The 22,616-nt window shown below is 38.1% G+C and overlaps 1 protein-coding gene across 1 annotated transcript in view; it reads left to right on the top strand.

Annotated features, from left to right (window-relative positions):
- Window positions 1-22,616, top strand: part of LIPC (lipase C, hepatic type) — a 53,681-nt gene that overhangs the window by 16,359 nt on the left and 14,706 nt on the right. The window contains exon 2 of the mRNA XM_066196444.1: window positions 21,050-21,237. Coding sequence (XP_066052541.1) covers window positions 21,050-21,237 — 188 coding nt within the window. The remainder of the gene's footprint in view (window positions 1-21,049; window positions 21,238-22,616) is intronic.

The raw sequence follows: 22,616 nt of genomic DNA, 5'->3' as shown, positions 1-22,616 counted from the left end.
TTTCACACTGACTCGGTCTCTTTGCTACTCCTTGTTCCCACACCAGGCACGGCTCCCATTGCAGCTTGCATTGCAAAACCCTCCTGCTCTGAACCACAAAACAGGCAACAGATTCCTGGGAGCCAGCCCCACTGATGGATGCACCTTTCTTTCCAGGGAGGCTAATTATGACTCTTCTGATTAAAAAAAAAAAAAAAAAACAAAAAAATCCCAAACTACAACACAAAGGATATGGGAGGAGATAAAAGCTAACTAATAATGAGATCCCTTGATTGCTGCTGCAGACAGCTCTGTGCCTGCTTCCTGCCACACAGGCTCTCTCCTATCATTGCCTTTCATTGTGGGGCTGGAGAATACCTGGTGCCAGAGAAAGAATGAGACAAAGTCTCCACAGTGGAGATTTCAGCTCCTTTAAAATAACTTTGAAACGTGGTCATATCCCTAAAAATCTATCTTCGATTCATTTTATAATGAGCTCAATCCTTCCCAAATCTATTTATAAATTCCTTCATCTTATGCACACTGAGTATCTTGCTAACAACATTTTATTTTTAGAAGATTCCTTTGCCTGACAATTTTGCAGACTCTACTCAACCAATCTCCAGATAAATTCAAATTAAAGACTTGGTAATTAAATACAGAGAAGTAATTCATCCTGTCATAATGGCTGTCTGAAACATCAGAAGCTGTTATAAAGAGAATGGTTTGCCTCCATAGGAAAAAAAAAACCAAAAAAAAAACCAAACAAAAAAAAACCCACAAAAAAAACACAAACCACCAGAAAAAAGAAAAAAGATATGAAGCTTGTCTGAGTTCAAGAAGCATTTGAACAATGTTCTCAGGGACATGGTGGGATTCTTGGAGGTCCTGTGCAGGGCCAGAAATTGGACTCAAGGACCCTGATGGGTCCCTTTCAACTCAGCATTTTCTGTGACACTATGAAGCTCGTCTGCCTTAATAAATCTGTTGCAAGGCAGCTTTTGGAGGAAGGCCCAGCCACCAAGGCAAATTTTAGGCATCCTCCATAAGGTTTGGTGTTTGAAGAGATGTTTATTCTCTCATTTTGCAATAACATTGACTCAGATTCCAGCTCTCTTTCTCTTCTTGGCCAAGGTATTGTTTTCTCCTCCACCACAGAGACTGTGGGCCTCAGCTAATAGTTTCTCTGCTGTGTGTCAAATTGCTCTGTGTACTAATACATTTTATGCACAATTTTTAGCAGTTGCAGTTAGATTAAAAGACAAACAGAACAATACAAATAGATTACCCTCCAAACAAACTCCCTATTTGCTGAGCAATAGTTTTACCAGGGATCCCATAAGTCACTTAAAGCTTGTCTCTGTCTCCAGACTTCATATTTCTTTTTCCACAAGATATTCTCCCTTCCTTTTCAGTACAGTCTGCACAGTCCTACTGAAAGTTAACTTTATAGTCAAGCTGGCAAAAAGTCAGCTATTGTGTCCTCTCTGAAGACTGCTTTTATCTGACAGGTCTGTGAGTCAGCAACATCATTCTTAAATACTCACTTTTAGTATCACATGCACAGCCACTACAGCCTCTTGTTCAAATTAATGATGCTCAGAGAACATGCCCTGGGCATGTCTAGTCCCAAACTAATACAGCAGCAGCAGGATTTAAACTCATAAAGGCTCTTACACATATCTCAAAGCCACACTGACTTTTAATTTCTGCCTCCAGAGAGTTATCTTTCCCAGCTGCACAGAGCAAAGCACAGCAGCATTTAAGTCACAAGGCTCTCGTAGGGGTGGGAAGAAAGGAGGCAGCCCAGGGTGGCTGCTGGAATGGAATCTGTGTTTGCACACCTACACCACATCCATGGTAAATGCAAAGTGTGCCCCATTGTCAGGGTATGCTCCCTGCACGCTGGCCAAAGTCCCTGTTTGCTGACACATCCCCACCCTGCAGAGCCAAGGACAAGATGAAGAAGGCTGACTCAACTCTAATCTGTTGCCTGGGAGGTTTAGGGCGCTCCAGTGCCAGGGAGCAGCTCTCTGCCCTGGGCTGAAATGCTGCAGGAAGCTTTGTGTGTTTTACAGCCAAACTACGTTCAACAGAACACAGCAGCTCTCTGACTGAAGGAACAAAGAAATTCATAGAGGCTGGTGGCTGCTGCTGCTCCACACTTAGCTCTAGACCATCACTGCCCTGTGGGAGGATTTTGCACCACAGACACACCTTGGAACATGTTTTGTGTCCAGAGGAATATATAGTCTTAACAGAACTATGGCAAGATTATGACTTAGTTTTTAGGTTTTATTAATAACCTATTTAAGAAAAAGAATGAGGACTCTATGAAGATTTTTATATAGCTTTCCCTATCCAACTTCCATTCCTGACCCAGCAGGGACTGCCCTGGGCACTCTTTATTACAGTGGATAATAACATGCCTTTAAAAGATGATGAACCGACTACGGACTATACTGTTTCCACCTGGACTTCAGGATAGCAGAAATATAAATGCGTGATCAGAACTCAGCTGAGAGCCTCTGACCCAATACAAGGATTGTTTCTCTCGACTTTATGTCAGGGACAAAAGAGATAAGTGAATGTGGACTAGAATTTCATCTTCTCATGGCATGTTTATAGTCCTTCTATTGACCACTTATCCTATTATAAGGAGGAATAATTTAATTCTATCTAGAATTTGAAGGGAAATATTAAATTATATTTCTTTTCTCTTCCACATATATTTCAGATAAATAACATTTTAGTATCTAAATTTGTCAGGAGAAGCTGAGCTCAGACAACTCTATTGGGAATAAATGAATTATTCTGCACATGTGAAGGAAATAGAAACCATTCTGCAAATAACTGGATAGACTCTAATAGATAAAGAACATTTAAAACTAAATTAAAAAGTCACTGATTTTTGACAGATTTATTGTTACTTCATTTCCCTCGATTCTAGTTGGAACTGCAAACATTCTGAAGCACTGTGAGAAATACTGTCCTGCCCTTGTGACCTCTCTTGTGATTTCTGGGATGCTTCCAGCATGTTCTGAAGTTCAGTCTGATATACCAGGAAATACACATAAAAATATTTTGATGTGAAAATTACAAGTCAGTTAAGTGTGGCAGCCTAGCAAAGTTCAGCTGACAAGGGTGGCTGAGGAGCTCTCAGGACAGTTTTATAAAATGAACCACTGAGACAGAGATTGTACAAACAACTGCAAACCTTTTGTGTTACCCAATTACTCTACTTGCCTGAAGAGCTCTGTCCAGACAGGACTGCAGCTACAAAACACGTGTGGAGCGGAGCCTGTCCCCAAAAATAATATAGCAGGGTAAGAGTATTAGGTTTGTTAATAAAAGCCAAAAATTCCCTACTTCCATTCCCAAAAAGCCCTTGTCCAAGATGAGGTAAATTGTAAAGCTGCTAATAAAAGACACAATAAAGCTGAGAGTCTAAAAACTATGCTGAGGACAAAATGAACATCGATTTTAAGGAATAATTCTCCCTGTATTTCAATAAATGTAAGCCCAAAGGTGGCTACAACCCAGAGCACTACCTCAGGTCTGCACAGCACCACAGAAATTAGAGTAAATGCTGCTTAAAATTCAGAACACTTAGAGTATCAGTGCCATCATTACATAGAAGCATAATTACAGCTAATTACCTTAAAGGTAACGAAAGAACCTGTGTTAAATAAAGGAAGCTCTTTCTTCTGTTAATGGAAGGTTTGGCTAATAGATTTGTCAGGTCCAGGTAGAAGAACATGTATTTATCTTTTAAAAAATAGCATGCCCTTTATGTGAATCTATAGCAGAAAAATATGGGAGTTATTAAAATCACTGGAGAAGGGTAATAGATGGTCCTAATTCAAAATGAACTGAATAGAGTGTGACTTTTGCTGCTTGCAGGGGCAGTTGTTTAGTCTAAGCAGTCTCCCATAAATCTGAACAAAACCCATGGCACTGCTGCAAAACAAAATAAATAAGAAAGGAAACAAAGAACTTCACTTTCATTTCTAACAACTGAGCCAGCCCCTACGGAAAACATGTGACATATCTCCAGCTGATAGATACAGGGCCTGAGAAGCAATAATAGACACCAGCTAACAACACAATTGCATATGGATTATCTATTTTCATTCACAAGAAAAAAACCCATAATTTCTCAATTGCTATTGAGAAATATTTACATAAAATTCATAGAAAATCAGTCATTCTACAAATCGAATAATTCAAATATTTTATCAGTCTGTTTACCATAGCTATAGCTATCAGAAACTCTATTAGGACAAAGGTGGGATTTTTTTTAATTTCCAAGCCAGAGGAAAGTTAATACCTGGAAAAAAGAAAAGGCAGCAGTAAACTTGCCAATGAGCAGATCTCATGTCTGCTGTGTCACACAGCCAAATTCACGTGCTCACTCAATACAAAAGGACTCACTGACCAAGATTTCCCTCAGTACCCTCCAAATCTATTGCCCAGTAGTTTCAATCTAGTAAGAACTACTTCTGTGACAAATTAGGTTCAAATATATCCTTTCTTCTTCTGCCAGAAATAATTTTTAAGTGTCTGATCAAGCAGTAAAAAAATTATTGCTAGCAACATTATTGCTAGCGACATTCTTTCCCTTTTTTTCTTTTAACATTTTACATTTTATTGATCTTGAACAACAGTTTTTCTTAAATTAAACATACTAGGTTAGCTTTTCAAGAGAACAAAACAACACCCATAAATGCCTGGCTAAAATTCATCCTGTGTTCACTTCTTTTCTCATTACAGAATAGAAAGAAAATAGCTATAGTTATTACAACTGAGATCCATGATGTGCATCTTTGAGAGGAAAAACTCAGGAGCAAGAGTCTGACTTGCTGCACCAGGGAATGTGGATGCACAGACCTTTGCCTCCGTGTTATCATTAATTCCCACATTGTCCCAGATATCAGTATGGATGCACATTATCCCTCTCCTTGTGGCTATACAAAGGGCACATGAACAGTGAATTGACACAGAATATTTCTGCTATCATTATTCCCTGTCAGTAAAGCCAGAATGCAGTTGTTGCACCTTTTAACTAAAAACTTTGTGTACAATTGTCCATGCTGGTTTCATTACACTTCTGAGCCTCTGACAAGCCCAAGAAAACCACTGCCCTGCTGGAATAAATGGCTTTTCCTGTAGTTTTTTTTTTTTTCTGCATTTTTCAACAGAGGTCTCCCAGGAGAACCTGAGAACTGGATGGTGAGGACTGTGGTACATGCCCCCTTGTCACAGTGCTGTGGGGCTCATTCAGCAGGATCCACTAGCCTACCAGTGACTGCAAGGGACTTTGGGGTTCATTAGTATGCTGGTGATGCTCTGCTTATTTCTTATTTTTCACCAGAAATGTCATTCTTCAGCCAAGATGCAGACATGAATGAGAACAAACTTGGCTGGAGGTGACTCTGCAGTGGACAAAGGCAGTGCTGGCAGCTGGCACTGAACCATTCACATTATTCCAGCCTAAAAAGCAGTATCCACTCTGAGATCACTTCTTGCATCATGCAGACTTTTACTGACCTGGTCAGCAGAAGTGATGATGGACTTGGTCTGGTTTGGTTTTTCAGTGTCAAGTCACGAAGACATTCAGGGAGACTGGAGAGTCTCCCGCTCTAGAATTTGCTCTGATGACAGGATGATGTCCCATGTGCAGCATTACACACAGCATCTTTCTTGGGAGAACACACGTCACTGTGCTGTATTTGGTTGCTTTGCTCTATGACAGGGAAGATTTGAATTGTCTATCCGGGCATGGGGATTTTCTCAGTCCATACAAAACAGCACAATGCAATAGGAGGTTACTAATAGGAGGTTATTTTCTAAAGCAAATACTAAACACAATGTGTTTTTTAAAATTAGGATCTGATAATGCATGTTTACTGGATATTATCTCAGCTTTAAAGGGATGGACCAGAGGGAAAAGGAAATTATGCAATGAACTGGAGAGAGTAGACATGGAAAACAAAATGTTCTGGCAGTGTATAATACATTATCACCTTCTGTGACCTAGCCACATAAACTATGACTATTATAGCTTTGTTTTATTGTAAAAACTTAGCTCTGAGAATTCTAGGTTGAACTCAAATGTAGTGCCAAATAACAAGGCTGATAAATTCACCTACTTGGTGTTCCAGGCATGACATGTAGAGGCAAATAATTCTGTTTATCTGCACTGTTTATCTTCTGACTGTACCACCAGGTTGGTCACTAGAGATTAACAAAATGATGGCTTAGAGATGAAAGCAAGCCTTGGGATAATTAGAGAGCTTTCTTTGTTTAATAAAAGTGAACAATTAGAAATTATTTCTGGGCACAGAAATTTGAAAAATGCTTTGAAAGCTGCTTGCTAGAAGATGACAATAAAATGCATGGGTTCTGTCTATTTATAGTTAATTTCTGTATGTTTATATTATAGTGAAAAGAGTAAAAATATTCTAATGTCCACAGTAGAACTGAGTAAGCATCACACCCAAACCAATATACCTGATCTCCATTTTGAAAGTGCAAGGAATGAAGAATAAATATCAGTAAGGCCGTTTTCCAGAAGTTAGCAAATGATTGCTTGTATGTGTCTCAGGCCATGAACAAATACCCTTGGTCAGCCAATGACTACTGCCCTTAGCACCCCACCCACTTTTATCATTTCCTGACAGCTTCCACTTTTATCCAACTCCTGTAGGAGATCAGTTCACATAAACATGCCAAATTTTCTTTCAAGCAATAAAAATGAGACCAGTTTAAACAGTTAAAACAGGTGATGTGAGGTAACCTAGCCGATTTTCCTCGCAGCAAATGGGCAACATTGGAGCACTGGCAACAGAACAGTAAAGGTGGTAATTTCTGGCAGGTGGGAGGTGACAAAAAGCTGGAGGTGGTAACCTCTTTGCTGGTACAGATGGATGCAGACAAGGATGCCAGTCCACTGCTGTAATATGATCTGAATACAGTCTAAAACACATTTAGGTTCTTACATACAAAGGAAACTCTGCAGCTTAATAGCTTTGTTTCTATTGTTACAAAAGGTTTTTTAGGGAAAAAAAATGTTTCTAAACTGCAAAGTGAATTTATATATAGTGAAAAAAAGAAGCCTTCTGGAAGAACCTTTAACTACTCTTTTACACAAGATTCCCTCCCATTTTGTGTCTTTAATTCTTTGCATATGAATAGCAGTTCCACTTTCTTTGCTCTACAAAATATGACAGATTCTAGATAAAACATGCCAACCAAAGTCAGAAGCATGAGCTATGGTGTTATGTGCACCACCTATGCACAATATGGTAAAGCAGCTTTTGACAATCTGAGCAGTTAAGAGAACAATGCAGAAAGGTAATCTCCATATTTGTGTACTCAGGTTTCCAGCTCCCCAGTTATTGCTGTCTGCCCCCATTCCCAGAGAACCAGAGTTCCACTACTTTGATCTGCAGTGGCACCCAGCTGTTGCTGCACTCTGTGGAGTGTCCCTGCCCAGAGAATTACAGGAACAAGCCCACAGTTCAGCCTTGTCCCTTCTTGCTGTGGGCCCTAATGCAGCTACTTGACACCCTTATATGTCACATCCATACTTTGCACAGAGGAGGGCTGGAAAAATCTGCCCCTCTGACATTGTCCTGCTGCTTTTTGTAGGTTTGCTGTGTTCAGCACGGGCAGCTGCTCACCAAGCAGCAAAACTGGCCATCAGGCTGTTCAGCTGAGCCACTGATCTCTCTTCTGGGCTTGTGCACGTGAGATGGCTGCTTCTGGATTGATAACACACTGCTCCTTTCCCCCACACTGCATTCACGAGGCTTTTTGGCTGTGCTGTGCTCTCAAGCACTACAGAGGCATGTCTCATTCGGTTTTCTCAGCCAATTCATAGAAGTTTCACATTGTTGCCCAAACACAATTGGTCTGTAACTATTTGGAGAATTTTTAACTTCTGAGGCTACATACTCTGTGCTAGGCAAATGAATATAGGGATTATAAAATCAGCTTTCCAAGTACTCTCAAAGATACCTTTTCTTATGCTAATAGAAAAATAAGAAAAGGTTTAAGTGGGCTGTGATATTTTTTACAGAACAATCTTGAGTAAATTAAAATGTAAATTTTTCTACAACCACTGCTTTTGGGTGACAAACCTTTTGCTTAAGTCTTTAGATGTACCCTGCTTCCATTTGATTTTCACATTTGGAGGTTTTGGAAGAATTTGCCTGATCAGTTCTGTGATCTCTTTTCTTATTCCTTACGCTGACTTATGCAGTTTCTGCACGAGTCTTTTTAGCTTGCTAAGCCAACAGCAAACTAACCCAGTAGAAAGAAAAATTCATTTTCACAAGCTGGCTGAGTGAACTGAATCAAATGAGAGCAAGCATCATGGCTGAACCACTCAGGTATGGGGAATTGAGTCCTCTGAGTGTTCCGTTATCACCCCCATGGATGTACAATTCCCCAGACCAGGCCTGGGCTCTGCCTTGGGACCTGGGGTTCCTCCCTCACCACCAAAATCTTCAGGAGTCTCATGTGCCCAGAGAGCAAAGTCTGACAGTGCACAGCCTGGCAAGGCTTGGTGTCACAACACCCTACGAGAGGCAGCACAGCATCCCTGCACAGCAAAGCTCAACAGGGATCCTCACCCCCTGGAAAGCTGCAGTGCCCACAGCACCCTGAGGAGCAACAGTGTCTCCTTCTGAATGCCTCCACTCAGCCATGTATGCCTGCTCCCACTGGGGTCTGGTACATCCAGTCTCACATCTTTTTTTAAAAATTACTCAAATATGTCAACTGAACACAAAAGATTATCTTAAAGATGTAAGATAACAAACTTAAAGAGTTAAGAATTTAAACTTGATTTAGAGGGACACATACCTAAAGAACCCAGAAGTGAAGTTTAGGGACAAGAAAAGGACACAAGTTAAATTCTGCTAAATTATTTTGATTCTCAGGGAACAAAAACCCGACCCCCTAATCTTGGATGGTTGGCAGTATTTGCCACAATGGGGCTCCTATCGTGAACTGACCTCTAGGTACAACTACAATGCAAATAACTCTCATTTATTAGATTTAGGGGAAATTACTCTCCTCTACTAATGTGTATGTTATATAGATTATTTATATGACTCCAGAAAGTCTTGTTAAATGAATATCTTAAAACGCAAGTAGAATATAGATAGGCTCAATCTAAAAATTAACATTTAGGAAGAACAAGGTAGCATAAACACATCCATTTCTTCTTCACATTGCTCACAGTATTTTAAACTAATTTCTTCAAAGAGAAATTTTCAGGCTTTTTTTCACCCTTGCTGTTGTGAGATCAGTTCTGAACATCTTCCCTTGCAGCATCTGGCAACTGAATTCTTGAATTTGTTTGTGTTTTCCAGACTGTCAGATTTAACATATCCATTGTTTAATGATTCCATCCTCATCTTTAAGTTTATGGAGTATTCTTCTCTTTTAATGCCAGCAACTTTGCAGTCCATATCCTTACTCCTAGAAGATGAGGCCTCTCTTAGCAAAATCGACACTCCTTTTGGAAAGGTTTAATACTTCAAAGTTATAAACACCACAAGCTTTTAGTAAAATTTAATATTGCCCATGCTTGTTGATGTTTTTCCTCTAAAGCAGATCCATTTTGCTTTGCAAAGCAAAGCAGACTTGGCCTCAGCATCCTTTCATGGTGATGCCCTCTTGGATTCCATTAAACAACTCCTAGTGACAGAACACAAGGCTGCTGCATTAAACATCCACTAGCAAATCTAATGTGTGAAAAATTTCAACAACTCATTCATAGTTCAGCTAGTTTATGATAAATTTCTCATCAACAAGACATCACAAGCAGAGATCAAAGAAACTCCAGGGAATGATTTCTCTTCTGAAATTCATAAACTTGTGAAGGTGGAAAGTCTAAAGAGAATGAGCAAGGGCAGCTGGTGAAATAAGACAGTTTGTATTTCCAGCTATGGAAACCAGTTATAAAATAAAACCTCATCCCAAGTATGAAAACAATGCAAACGTGGGGAGAAAATGTATTTTTGCTTGAACTATAGTATTTAGCATCAGGAACATGTTCACAAAAACGGTTTGACTGACTGGGAGACTGACATTTCCTGTTCACAGACCAAAACCATCACGAACAGAAGCATCCCCGGGTTGTTCTACCCCTGCAGAACCCTTTCCCTGTCTGGCTTTCAGTTCATTCTGCTGTCCACTCCCACTCAGTGCAAATTATTGGGAGACACTTTTTGGAACAGGAATTCCAAATTTCCAAATAATACTTGCAGATCATACATTGATTTTTCCCAATTGTGTGGCATTAGGTTTAGCACAATAGGTTTAGTTATGTGTGCTTTCAGACACCCTAAAAATCAAATCCATTAACAATCATACTGTTGTTCACTTTGGAACACAGTAATTTTGTTCATCAATTTCTTTGTGTTCAAAATATGGAAAGCAACTTAAATCTTCCCAGTTTGGTTCGTGACAGGCTACAACTGCTAAAAACCCCATATAAATAAAAAATAATCCAACTGAAAATGAATGTTAAAAATTTTTCTTCAATGAGACATACTGTTGCAAAATTCAAATAACCTAGGACTACAGGAATTGAAATAACAGATCTAACCAGAGATCCCCTAGAAATCTGATCAGAGAGCTATCAATACTGAATGGTCTAGAAAAAAAAATAAAATTTATCTTGAAAATTAGTGGCTGACTTATGCCTTGAAGCATTTTGAAGGTCATCCAACCTACTGCAGCTGTTCAGTTCACATTCCTTCACGTGCATTAAGAACCATACTCTGGGCCTGGAAAAAGTGCTCAGCAATGAACGGATGCAGAGCAAAGATTTAGAAATTGCATATTTTTTGTATACGGTCTCTGAATATTAAACACTTGAATCTTTTAAGACAAATGTCCAAAGTAATGTTTCATTCACATTAAATGCTGTAACAATGAGGGGAATGTCACATGCTTTATTAAGTGCATGTAAGCATCATAGTATTTATAAATAGCATCTAACAACTGTGTATATATATTTTTTAAATATACATGTCTCTATGTGTGTATGCACTTTACACAACACTATGTAAGATAATTATATAAATTACATAGCTATAATGGACAATTATGAACCAAATGATACTCTACCATAGCAGTATACTATTACATAGCACTACTTTGCTGCCCTCTAATACATATTTACTGCTTCTGGTTTCAGGAGCTTTTGTATCAGAACTCCTTAAAAACCTACAAATTTTGAAGTTTCCAGGAAACAAAACAAGCATTTTTTTCTCTGCCCATCTCAAATCTAGAATTCTGCACCCAAACCTCAAATACTGCCAGAGGCCCAGAAACTGAATTCTCCCCACCACTCCACCACTGCAGTAACAGGTTAAAATTGCAGTACTGTGTGCCCTTGCAGTGCTGCCAAGAGGCAGCTTTAATTCACTTGAAATAGAGATTTAAGGCTTTGAGTGAGACACAAATCACATGTCCAGCCATCTAATTCACTGGACCTTAGCATCATGACTTCTAAAAAGCAGTTTTTATCATTTTGTACATATTTTCCCTATGACTGGAATCATGATGTGCAAAGGTGTGTGGTGTTATGGGTACAAGGAATAAAACTCCTATTAGAAGTTTTCTATGCTGTTAATACTTTTAGTACCATTTTGCACTGTACTATGCAGATAAGTATCAAGTATTCCACAAAATGGTATCTTCTGTAATAGTTTTCACAGGACTCCTGGAAAGGCCTGCAGAGCTCAGCAACAACTTTGCCAACTTTAATAATGGCTCACCCCAAACTTACACAGACAAATCATTGTAGGACATCGTTGCAAGACCCCTTTACTAAAAGAGAATTGTACTAGAGTATTAAGCAAATGTACTTGAGAAACTCTTTGTGAGCTATGGCTCAAGTGATGGCAACTGTTATACTCTGGGCTCTGTGGCTCTGTTCATCCATACACGTAAAATTGTAACAAAATTTGCATGACAGCATTAATAAAAGTTATAAGACTAGTTCTGTACACAGAATGTACTTAAAATACAACCCCAGTAAATTCTTCTTCCTATTAAAGAGGTTAATTTTAAAACAAATTCATTCAGTATTTGATAAAAAGTCTAATTTCTAGACAGAATTGCATGGAAATAACTTTTGTAAATAGTGTGCATTGCAGAGGTTTTAGAAGAAATATCTACAGGCATCTACTGTAAAAGATTAGTTTGGAGAAATCCAGGATACACTTAAAATGATCAAAGCCTTTTAATAGCATATCAGTGAAACCATCCAACTCTTGCTTAGATGGACATACCTAGTGATTGTCAAAGCAAAAAGTTTTTATCTGCTGCAAAAACAGGATTTCCCCTCAGTTATTTTGGCTTAACTAAGGCTTTCAGACAAAAACAGTAAAACAAAACAATTCTGTATTTAAAAAAATAATTATTAAAAAAATCAAAGGACACAATGGAAAAAACCAGGAACTTATTGGAGAGGCAAGAGAAAAGGAGACAAGAAGAAAGGGAGAAGAGAGAGATTAAAGCAAAACACAGCTCCCAAGACGATATCCTTTAAAATTCTCCCAATATTTCCTCTAAGACACAGTTTTCCTGGAAGTAGAAAATTTTTAAGGGACTAGATGCCAAGTCACCACACAGACTGAGACTTTTGGATGCTTAGTCCTATTCCCTGAATGGAACAAAGGCCACTTTGGTAACCTGAGATTTAATTATACTCAACCCAGGCAGATTCCCTCACTTAACAAAACCTAAGAATCCACTTTCCCTTTCTCTCTACTTCCTTTCCACTGCAACACTCAACCATCTTCCAGGCCCTGTTGACCTCTCATTTTCCTCACTGCTTTTCTGCAAACTGAGACAGTCATTTGTCTTTCTGAATACCAGAAGGTTGCCAAGCATAAATATTCACAAGGGGTGTTTGGTGGAATAGCCACTACCAAAAATTCATAAACAAAATATTTTTATCAAAGTAAACAAACCCACAATTCACTAAGTTTGTGCAGACAATACTGATTGTACATATGACTATTGTACGCCCGTCACCCCCCAGCCTGAACTTTAAAAACTTGTTCTTGGTGCATATATTTAACTTCTCATACTATGAAATGCTGTGATCCAGAACACACGCTGAATTTCTGACACAGCAAGTTGGCACCAGAAAAGTGATTTCACTGCAGGATCACAACAAAAAAAGTAAGGCCACAGGAAGAAAATAAACTCCCACTTCCAGCATAGCTACTCTAAAATATAACTCAAAAAATGTTTTACCTATTGTAAGATGGTCTATTTTATTAAAATCAAAATTTACACTTGTCATGAGAGTATCAGCATATGGGAAGTTGTTCTAAGGGATATGCACAAAAGCGATAGAGGTTTTCTCCTGGTCCCTTGGAAATTAAACTGAGAAAAACGGTGTTCTAAATGATGATGTTATAAGCAAATATACGAACAGTTTTGAATCCTTTGATCTAGATTTCCTTTTTACCTCTTGTTCATTTCTTTCAGGGTAAAAGCTGACTTGACTTTTCAAGAGCTGAGCAGGATAATATTTTCATATCCCAGGAACATTTTCCTGCCCAAACTAGAAAAAAAGCCAAAACTTTACAGCAACAAAATTGGAAATTAAAACTTCAAATATTTCCATGTAAATCAGCCTAAATATGCTGTTGGTCAATTCTTATTTCAACATTAATTTTAATTACTTAAAATTAACAACTACTTCCAGATAATTAATAATTCTGAAGAGCAAGTATTAACACAGATAATTTGGATGTGAAAAGGAATACAAAGTTTTCAATGGACACAACTTCCAAAAGCTGTTATTTTTCACAAGTTGTTTGTTTTAAGAACCAGCCAAAATATAAGTCAAAAGTAATGCCAGGCAAGAGCTGTACATCAAACATAAGAGTGGTTGTTGTGATGAAACCCAGGCCCTCCTAGTTCAACCCTCAAGAATGGCTGCCAAAAGTAGGTGCACACTCAGCAGGGAGAGTTTGTACACACAGCAATTCCCCCAGGTCAACAGCCATTCCCAGCTCCCAGATCTCCTGACTAAGCAGAGCTGTTTATGTGCTCAGTAATCCTCACTGAATTTCTCTGAGGCACTTCCAGTTTCCAAGCAGCTTTACATAAATGCTTCATTCCCACATCAAACCCAGTGAGGAATCCCACAGATTAACTGCATGTCTCAAGGAGAATCATTTCATCATCCAGGATTTTGGTTAAAAAAATTCCCATTATGTCAGATTAAAGCATTGGTGCACTAACTTCAATTTAGGAATTCTGCATTATACAAATAGCACTTCAAGGCTCATATTTAGAAGTATTTGGCTTTAGATGGGGCAATTAAGAGGACAGTGTGTTTGACACCCCACAAACAATGTGACTTGTGTGGCTGGTGCCTCCTCCTGCATGCTCTTCAGGAGAGGAGAGTAATTTGGATGCATTTTCCTGCTGGGACAGCACCTGAGCTCTCAAGGCACACTGCTGCCTTCAATGAGCATTGGTTTCCCTGTTCCTTGCAATAACAATCTCACAAGTTTATTGGTTATTGTATTTAAACTCATGTTTTTAGTGGAGATTTAAATTATATTTACAAATTATGTCACAATGAAGGACAGAAAAGAGGAAAATTTATTGATCTCATTTAATCAGACAATCAAATAGATAGCAAGTTTTGAGAATCAGCATTCTTCCATGAAGTTTTCTCCAGATACAAAAAGACAAAAGCAGTTAACAGTTTGGAGGGTGGGTGTTATTTCTTTAGGAAACATCCTAATTTTTTAAAAAAGAGGGGGAAATATCATCTCAGTCTAAACTCCCTATTAACATTTTAACAACTTTTTAAAAAACATGATTCTGCTATTACTGAACAAAACATCAAATTATCTTTCTCTAATTCCATGCTACCAGAAATTAATTCTGAATAAAAGTAACCAGAAAGTGCTAGGAGTATGGATCTCTGCTGACAGTTCTAACAAGATAGCTGATAAACGCATCTACAAACACATTTCTACATTCCTCATCCCTCCTGCAAATGGTCCAGGTAAATATAGAACACAGACCTGGGAGATCCAGGGAGAGCAGAACAGAATAATCCTTCCTTTGTTCAATAGTGGGATGAGTTTTTACAGATTTTCTCAGACTACTGTGCTTCAAAACATGAGAGAATTGCCTGATAATAAAGATTTTGTGAAAGATCAGCAGGATTTAGACATCAGAAAATAGAGATTTGCCAGTGTCACTCATCTTTTAGTAAAGAATTCAAAATTTGTCTTCTGGTAGACATTGGATGAGTCTGATTTTCAAAGAAAACAAGGTGTCCTCTGCAGTCTAATGGTAAAGAATCACAGCCAGGCAGAATCATCCCTGAGAGGCACAGAGCTGATTTCTGACCAGGCATCTCACACACCTTCCAGTGAAGGTGCCGTTGCCTCCCTATCCAAACCTCGGTACCAGCTCCAGGGAATTTTGGATTGGCCTCTTTCCAGACACATCCTTCTCCAGTTTCAGGAGTCATTAATGCCACCCCCCATAGCACTGTCTGGATGGTTTGAAAGCCAGGACACACACAGAGAAGACATTCAGTATGGAAGATACAAAAGAGCAATTTTATGTGCTCTCCTCTTGGATCTCCCAACAGAGGGTTAAAAGTGTGTTATCAGAGGGCTAACAACCGTTAGGTAATCATCTCTACTCTCCCTCTGTGGCTGTTTGGGTACAAACTACACTCATGGTGAGTTTAACTCACCTTTAGCATGCCTGCATGCACACAGGACAAGAGAAACAAGAAATGACAGCTCAGAATACTTTTCAGATAGAGAATCTAATTATTCATCTAATACCTATTAATATCTAATCTCATCATTCATTTAAACTTGAAGAGAAAGGGAAGCTTTTTTTCAAAATGTCTTTTTCTAAACAGACCTGCTAATGTTTAATCCAATTGTCATAGCTTTTTCTTGCTTTTTTTATTCCTTCTTTGCTAAGTGATGCCTACTTTTCATTTGGCAAGGTGAGCAAGTTAAGGAGAGTGAAAACACAAAAGAACTACCTGCAGATATGAAAAAATTTAAGAACAACAGATCTTAGTTTTGAATGTTTTATCTTGCCTGGAGCAAGATATTTGTTTTATATTTAAGATATATGTTTTATATTGCTCTGGAGCAATCAAAAAATCCCCTCTCCCCATCCTGCCCCCAAAATAAAATTACATGTTTTAGAGTTCTCCCCTAAGAACTACGTGGATGGAATTATCAACCATTAGTTTATGACATTCAAAAACCTTGAAGTGACAGGAACAATAAAAATCAACTAAAAAGAAAAGCTCTACAGAAGTATTTGTCAAATTGAGAGACTTGAACACTGCCAAGATATTAGCACTTCTTCCAAGTGATTAAAAAAAATCTTGCTATTGGAAATGAGAGGATCTCTGATATATTCCACTTTCTATAGCACAAACAAAAATCATTAACACATCACTGCCTTTGCTCAATTTCACAACAGAATTCTCTGGTTCTGGGGAATTGTTGTACCGTTTGTCTCTGCAATATGTTGGATACTGGTGACACTAAAATATGATTACAATACATAAGTACTCTTGGAAACATTTCCCTGCAAGCAGGAAAAGCCACCCAGAAGATGCAGGAGGTTTATCAGGGCTCAGACAAATCCACTCATGACCACGAAGGGAGGCTGTTGCTGGGGTCAGAAGGCAGCCAGGACCTGGCAATAGCGGCATGTGTTCACATGCTGACATGTCTGATTTTTATGTGTCATTAACACACCAACATCCCAAATTTCAAACTTCTGTTCACATTTACTTAATTAATTTTTCAATTGTCCAAGGATTAGGTTAGAGCCACTGAAATATCCTCTTCAACCAAAGTTCCATGACAGGAAGAAGGATGCTGAACATTATTTTTCTTAAGCGGAAAAGCTACTTTTCTTACTTGGAAATGCCAATTTTACTCAAAATTTTTATGCTGTACTGTGAAATGAATTTAAAGTGTATGACTTAGCAAATACTAAAATTCTGCTCTTAACATTAGATAGTTCTACTATACTTCATCCTCATTACTTCACATGTTTAGGCACTTTTTGTGCTATGAAGCAGGTATTTTGTAGCTGTATTTTTATACTTAATCAACATGATACATAAATATATTTAGATTGTGCATGTCTCCCCCAGAAAAGTATAGGATATTTATCATTTCAAACCCTGGACAGCAGCTAGGCCTTTGTCTAGTTTCCACTAGAGTTTTCATGAACAAGTTTAAAGCAGTGCTACCACATCTGGAAATTTCAGAAGGGACCCCAAAATTCCATATTTAGGAACGCCTTTTATATCTTTTGGGGTGATTCAATCAAAGTCAGTCTACTGGATTAACCTGCTTAATTTGTTCAACTGGGAACCTCTCTTCATTTTACTTTTCAATAAGAAAACATGATTATCTCAGGTCAAATCTAAAAATGCTCTGGTTTCTCTGCCCAAAACTAACTCCAAAACATTTTACAAGAATCTACTATGTTGCAATGAAGTGGTGTTTACAAACCCAGCCTTCAGTCTTCACCTCACAGAAACATCGTTGATAGAAAGTAAAGGGCTGACTTTCCTTTGGGGTGCCAAGAATTCACAATAGCTTTTCTTATTGTGATTACTGTGCTGCTCAGTGGGAAGGTAATTTATGGAAGCACATAGATCAGTGTGGCCACACTGTGTTGCCTTTGCTGAAAGAATTTGTGTCAGAGTAGGATCCTCTGAGAAAAAGGAAATTAAGTCAGCAACCCGCTCACCTGGTATTTTTCCAAAGCAAAACTCTTTGGAGGCTCAGAGAGATCTCTCCATGCTTAACTGTAATTACCATGAAAAAAATCTTTAGCAGTTGAAGTGTGTTGTTTTTGCAAACTGACCTATGAAACTTCCCAGTTCCCTGTGGTCATGTCACGGAGTCACTGGTAAGGCATTTTCAGCAAGAGTCTGTTGTGGAAGCCGGGCTCTTCAGACACAATTTCCTCCTCCAAGTCATTACACAGATTAACAGATTGACGCAGTTCCTTGTTGAATAACACATCCAATCTATCGGAACTTTTAACTTTTGACAGCCAAGAAGAAGTTCAAGCAGTATTTTTAATCCCATCTCCCAGATTTACCAGCAAAACAATGCTGAGCCATTAAAGCACTGCGGCACTTTCCAGCCAGTGTCTAAAGAAAACAGCTTTTTATCAGACTTGTTTTCTGTACTATGTACAAACAGTACAGGGTGACAAAGCGCCTTTGCATTGCACGAACACTGAGAGAGCAAAAAGAAAATGAAAACAAGACATTAAACAAAGAAAGGATGTGTACAATGGAACAGGCACAAGCTACTTTTTTTTGGTTTGTTTTTCTTTTTGTGCTAAAAATAGAACACAGTGTTTATTTTTGTGTGGAGACTACTCTCCAAAGGCTGAATAAACCAGATGATAAGAATACCAACATCATTAAAGTTCTTTCTAATTTTCAGTTGTATAGATTCACCCTTTCCTGATATTACTTACTTCAGAAACTAAGTCCTTTGCAAGAGAAAAAAAAAATCCAACAGAAATTCTTTGAAGTGGACATTGTAAGAGAGAAGTGATCAGACTTAGTCCTATGACAGTTAAGTGTCCTGAAAGGAAAATGTGAGACACTGAAGCTACAGATTTAATCAACCAAACCTTCTGTAACTTGGAAGCTTTTTAAATTCCAACTCCTGTACAAGGCTGAATAAATTTCTTCAATAACGTTTCCCAGCTATGAAACATAATGAACAATAATCAGCAACAAATAGAAAACAGGGCACATCCAGAGCAGGCCAGTTTAGGAGTTTTCTTGCCAGAACTGCTACACATAGAAACAAATTAAATATGCTGTTTTATCACGTCTTATCACTACACTGAAATTAAACCTCGAATAATGTTTGTAACAGAACTGATGTGGTAAAAAACGCAGTCTGACCTAAACCAAGCGCACTTCCACACTGGGGTTCTTTGCATTGTGCATCCCTACTACTGCTGATGTTTAAACAAGGGAGTTTCATGCCACAACACCTGTTTGCAGGATAGACTCCCCTGTAAATGAATCATGAGTTCCTTGTAAACTACCAAAATCCCATCAAGACAACAACATCACAGAACCCCAGGACAGATTTGCAGGTACAATACAGAAATGAATAGTCTATGATTTTAGGTGTTTTCTAAAAACATCTACAGACATAAGAGTTTTGATGTACCAAAAAAACAAAACAAAACAAAAAACCCCAAAAAACCCCACAAAAAAAAACCCCAAAAAACCCACCACCACTAAAATTTAACTAACTCCAGTGGTGTTACAATACATATAATTTTAACTTCTCATTGAATAAAATATTTGATTTTCACCTCCAGGGATATTTCATTAGTTGTTGGGTCTAACTAAAACAAAAGGCTCCTCCCTGACCATTTCAGTGGTGCAGGTGAGCAGCTGTTGCAGATAGAATTGATGGAATTGGTAGCACCCGAACCACCAACTTCATTTGAAATGAAACTACCAGGATATTTCTCTGATGTATTCATTGCCAATTATTTACAAACTTCTTGAAAAGTGCCCACAGTATCCCCACATTTTTCTCACAGATGCACCTGGCAACAGGAGCTCTGCATACTGTTCTGGATTTACTTACTTATCTTTACTTACAACTGATATCCTCTCTTCCTACCAAAACCATCTACCTTAATGCATCTTGGATTTATATTCTCCTTTCTCACAGTCAAATGGTAGCAGTGACTTACGGTCACTTTGGACTTTTGTAATTGATTACTTCAGTCAAGTTTTTTTATCTTTGTGTCACTTCCAATTTATGAGTCCCATTTATAGAGAAATTCCTATCAACTGTATGACCCTGTACTTCATAATAGGAGATTTCTACCAGTTTGCCTTGCTGTATTTTCAAAATTGTCATCTAGCTCTTAACATTTAATAGTTTGGTTTTCTCAGTATTAGCAAGGGCATCCCATGTTTTGTCAGTCTTGTACCTTTCCTGCTGCTTCTTTAATGGAAATATTAAAACAAGATTAGCCAAAAAACTGTCCCCAAGGAACTCCATTAGTAAAATCTCTCCAATCTAAATGTTCCATCTCTAATACTACAAACTGTAACCTCTTTCTTATCTAGTTCATCACCTCTTCTACTAAACCCCATTTTTCTAGCTTAAATAACATCTATTATATGAAGTTTTTTCAGCTAAAAAAATATTCTGAAGTCTCACTAGAAAGGCCTGCATGTCACAAGGTGTTTTTTGTAAGCCTCTGCTTTATTTTACTCTATTTTTCTGCAATTGCTCTGTATTTTATATTTTCTCCTTCTAAGCTCATGATGTCATAAGACCACAGTTCACACTGCTCCCACTTTCTTACTTCACAGACATTTCTGAAAATGCTGTCATAAATGCACCAAGCTATTTTATCTAAAAACGAAATAATCAAAAATATTACAATTAAAAGAAAAATATTTCATCTTGCCTTTTCAGAGGGAAAAAAAAAAGAAGTATGACGTGGTCTAATAATTTTAAGCAGTCAACCAGGTCTCTAAGCAGTTATAACCCTGAATAAAATAGTTATTTTAGTGTAATGATGCTTGCTCAGCAATTACTAGCAAATGCACATTAGTAGAAATGCTCTGCAGAGTTAAGAGCCTCTGATGTTCCTGTCTGTGCAGGCACTCCATGGTCAAGCCATAACACCTGTACCGTGATCTTACAATCCTTATGCATTTATAAAGGCCCGTAGCAATCAGACCACTATTGCTGTGTAACTGTTATTGTTCACTTAGAGGGACTCAGAGGCACATCTAGACCATCTCAGACTTTGAAAGACATTACTTTTTTGACTCAAAATGTACAGCTTAGGCCCAGCTGGAACAAGAAATAATTAGACACAGGAAGAGTTCCAAGCCTACTCATTTACTGTTTTACAAACTGTGCTGCACTAGTAACTTCTTCAGGTTTTCAATTCCTTCCTATGATGACTGTTGTCACTAATTTCATTTCAGAGGCACTGGGATCACAGAGTGAACACACTACAACAAAGAAAGATCAGCAAAATTTAGAAACCAAATTTCGACTCTACACAGATACAGCTGAAGGCAGCTGCCAGATTTTTGTTAATCAGTTGGAGACTCTTGACAAATGCAGTTTCAATGCCTCTCTTCCTCTGGTGATGATAGTCCATGGCTGGTCGGTATGAACTCACATTTTATTTTTAATTCATATTACATCTGATTTGATATACTTTCCTTCTCATTATGCTACAGAAGCAACTTCAGAAGTAAGGCTATGATACAAAGATGATAGATTTCACTGGTAGCTATCATGGCTAGAAAAAAATATTAAGTGGATATTCCCAACAGATTCTGAAGGAACGGTCTATGAGCAATTTTTCACATGGGACTCCCATGCCAAGGATTAAATGCAGCCCTGGTTTAAAGCCAGCAGAGCTTGAACAAGTGGCTGAATTAATGTGCTATGCCCTGGAGAGCTGAATACCAGTCTCATTTCTCTGATACGTTCACAGGTATTACAGGTATTATTATTTACAGACTTCTTGAAGAGTGCCCACAATATCCCCACATCTTTCTCACAGGTGCACCTTTAAAAAGAACTTCTCCACAAGCCCCTTCAGTTGAAGGCAAAGCCTTCAACATCAATGAATTATCACTGAACAGCTTCCAGTTAAACTGTAAAAAACCAATTCACCAAAACAAACTTTCTCAAAGGCATGCCAATACTAAGAGTGACTTTTCATCAGCTTCTCAGTTGGAAAAGAAACAAAAGAAAAGGCAGGATAAGAAACTAAGTAATTTTAACAGATCCTTGAATTCTCATAGAACCAATGGAATTACATAAGGTGGCACAATGGATCTTTCTTGAACATCTGCAAATATACAGAGGAATTTTGAACACCCCATCATGCACATAACCCCCTTAACCAATAAGAGATACATTTAACTCCCTTAGTAAATAAAAGCCAAGCATCGCAAAGAAAAATTTGTTCAAACCTACATTCTCCTCAAACCATGGGCCTGAAGCTGCTGCCACTGAAGTTCATCATTCACTTTAACTTAATCTGCAGAGGTGTTGGGCTCTTAGAGGAGCATGTATGGAAACCCAGACCTGAGACTCCCAAATTCTAATACACTAGAAGAGATAAGGCTATTTTATCAATTGAGTAAATACATACAACTAGAATAGCAACTAAATCTGATAGATTAAATAATAATTCTAGTCCATCAAATCAGAAATATGCTTTGATGCAAGAAAATTGTAACCAGGTTTTCAAAGAAGAATGACTCAAAACAAGCAGCTCTCAAAATGGAATGGCTAGAGATCACAAATGCCTGCTGGTCTGCAATCCTCCAACTTCCCTTCTCTGATTTTTTTATCTTATACTTACAGGGATAGCTGCTCTTAAATAAAATCAGACATTTCCTGGGCGTTTCTGTCTTTTTCACCAGTACTACCAATTGTCTCTGGATGAGTTAAAGTATTTGGGGACATAATTTTCACTTTTAAGCATTCCTATCATAAAACATACACTATTATACCCTTATTACATTGACT

Source organism: Chamaea fasciata, unplaced genomic scaffold, assembly GCF_029207755.1.
Source record: "Chamaea fasciata isolate MVZ Bird 193981 ecotype frontalis unplaced genomic scaffold, bChaFas1.0.hap1 SCAF_14, whole genome shotgun sequence".
NCBI lineage: Eukaryota > Metazoa > Chordata > Aves > Passeriformes > Sylviidae > Chamaea > Chamaea fasciata.
This window is presented reverse-complemented; position numbering and strand designations above follow the sequence as displayed.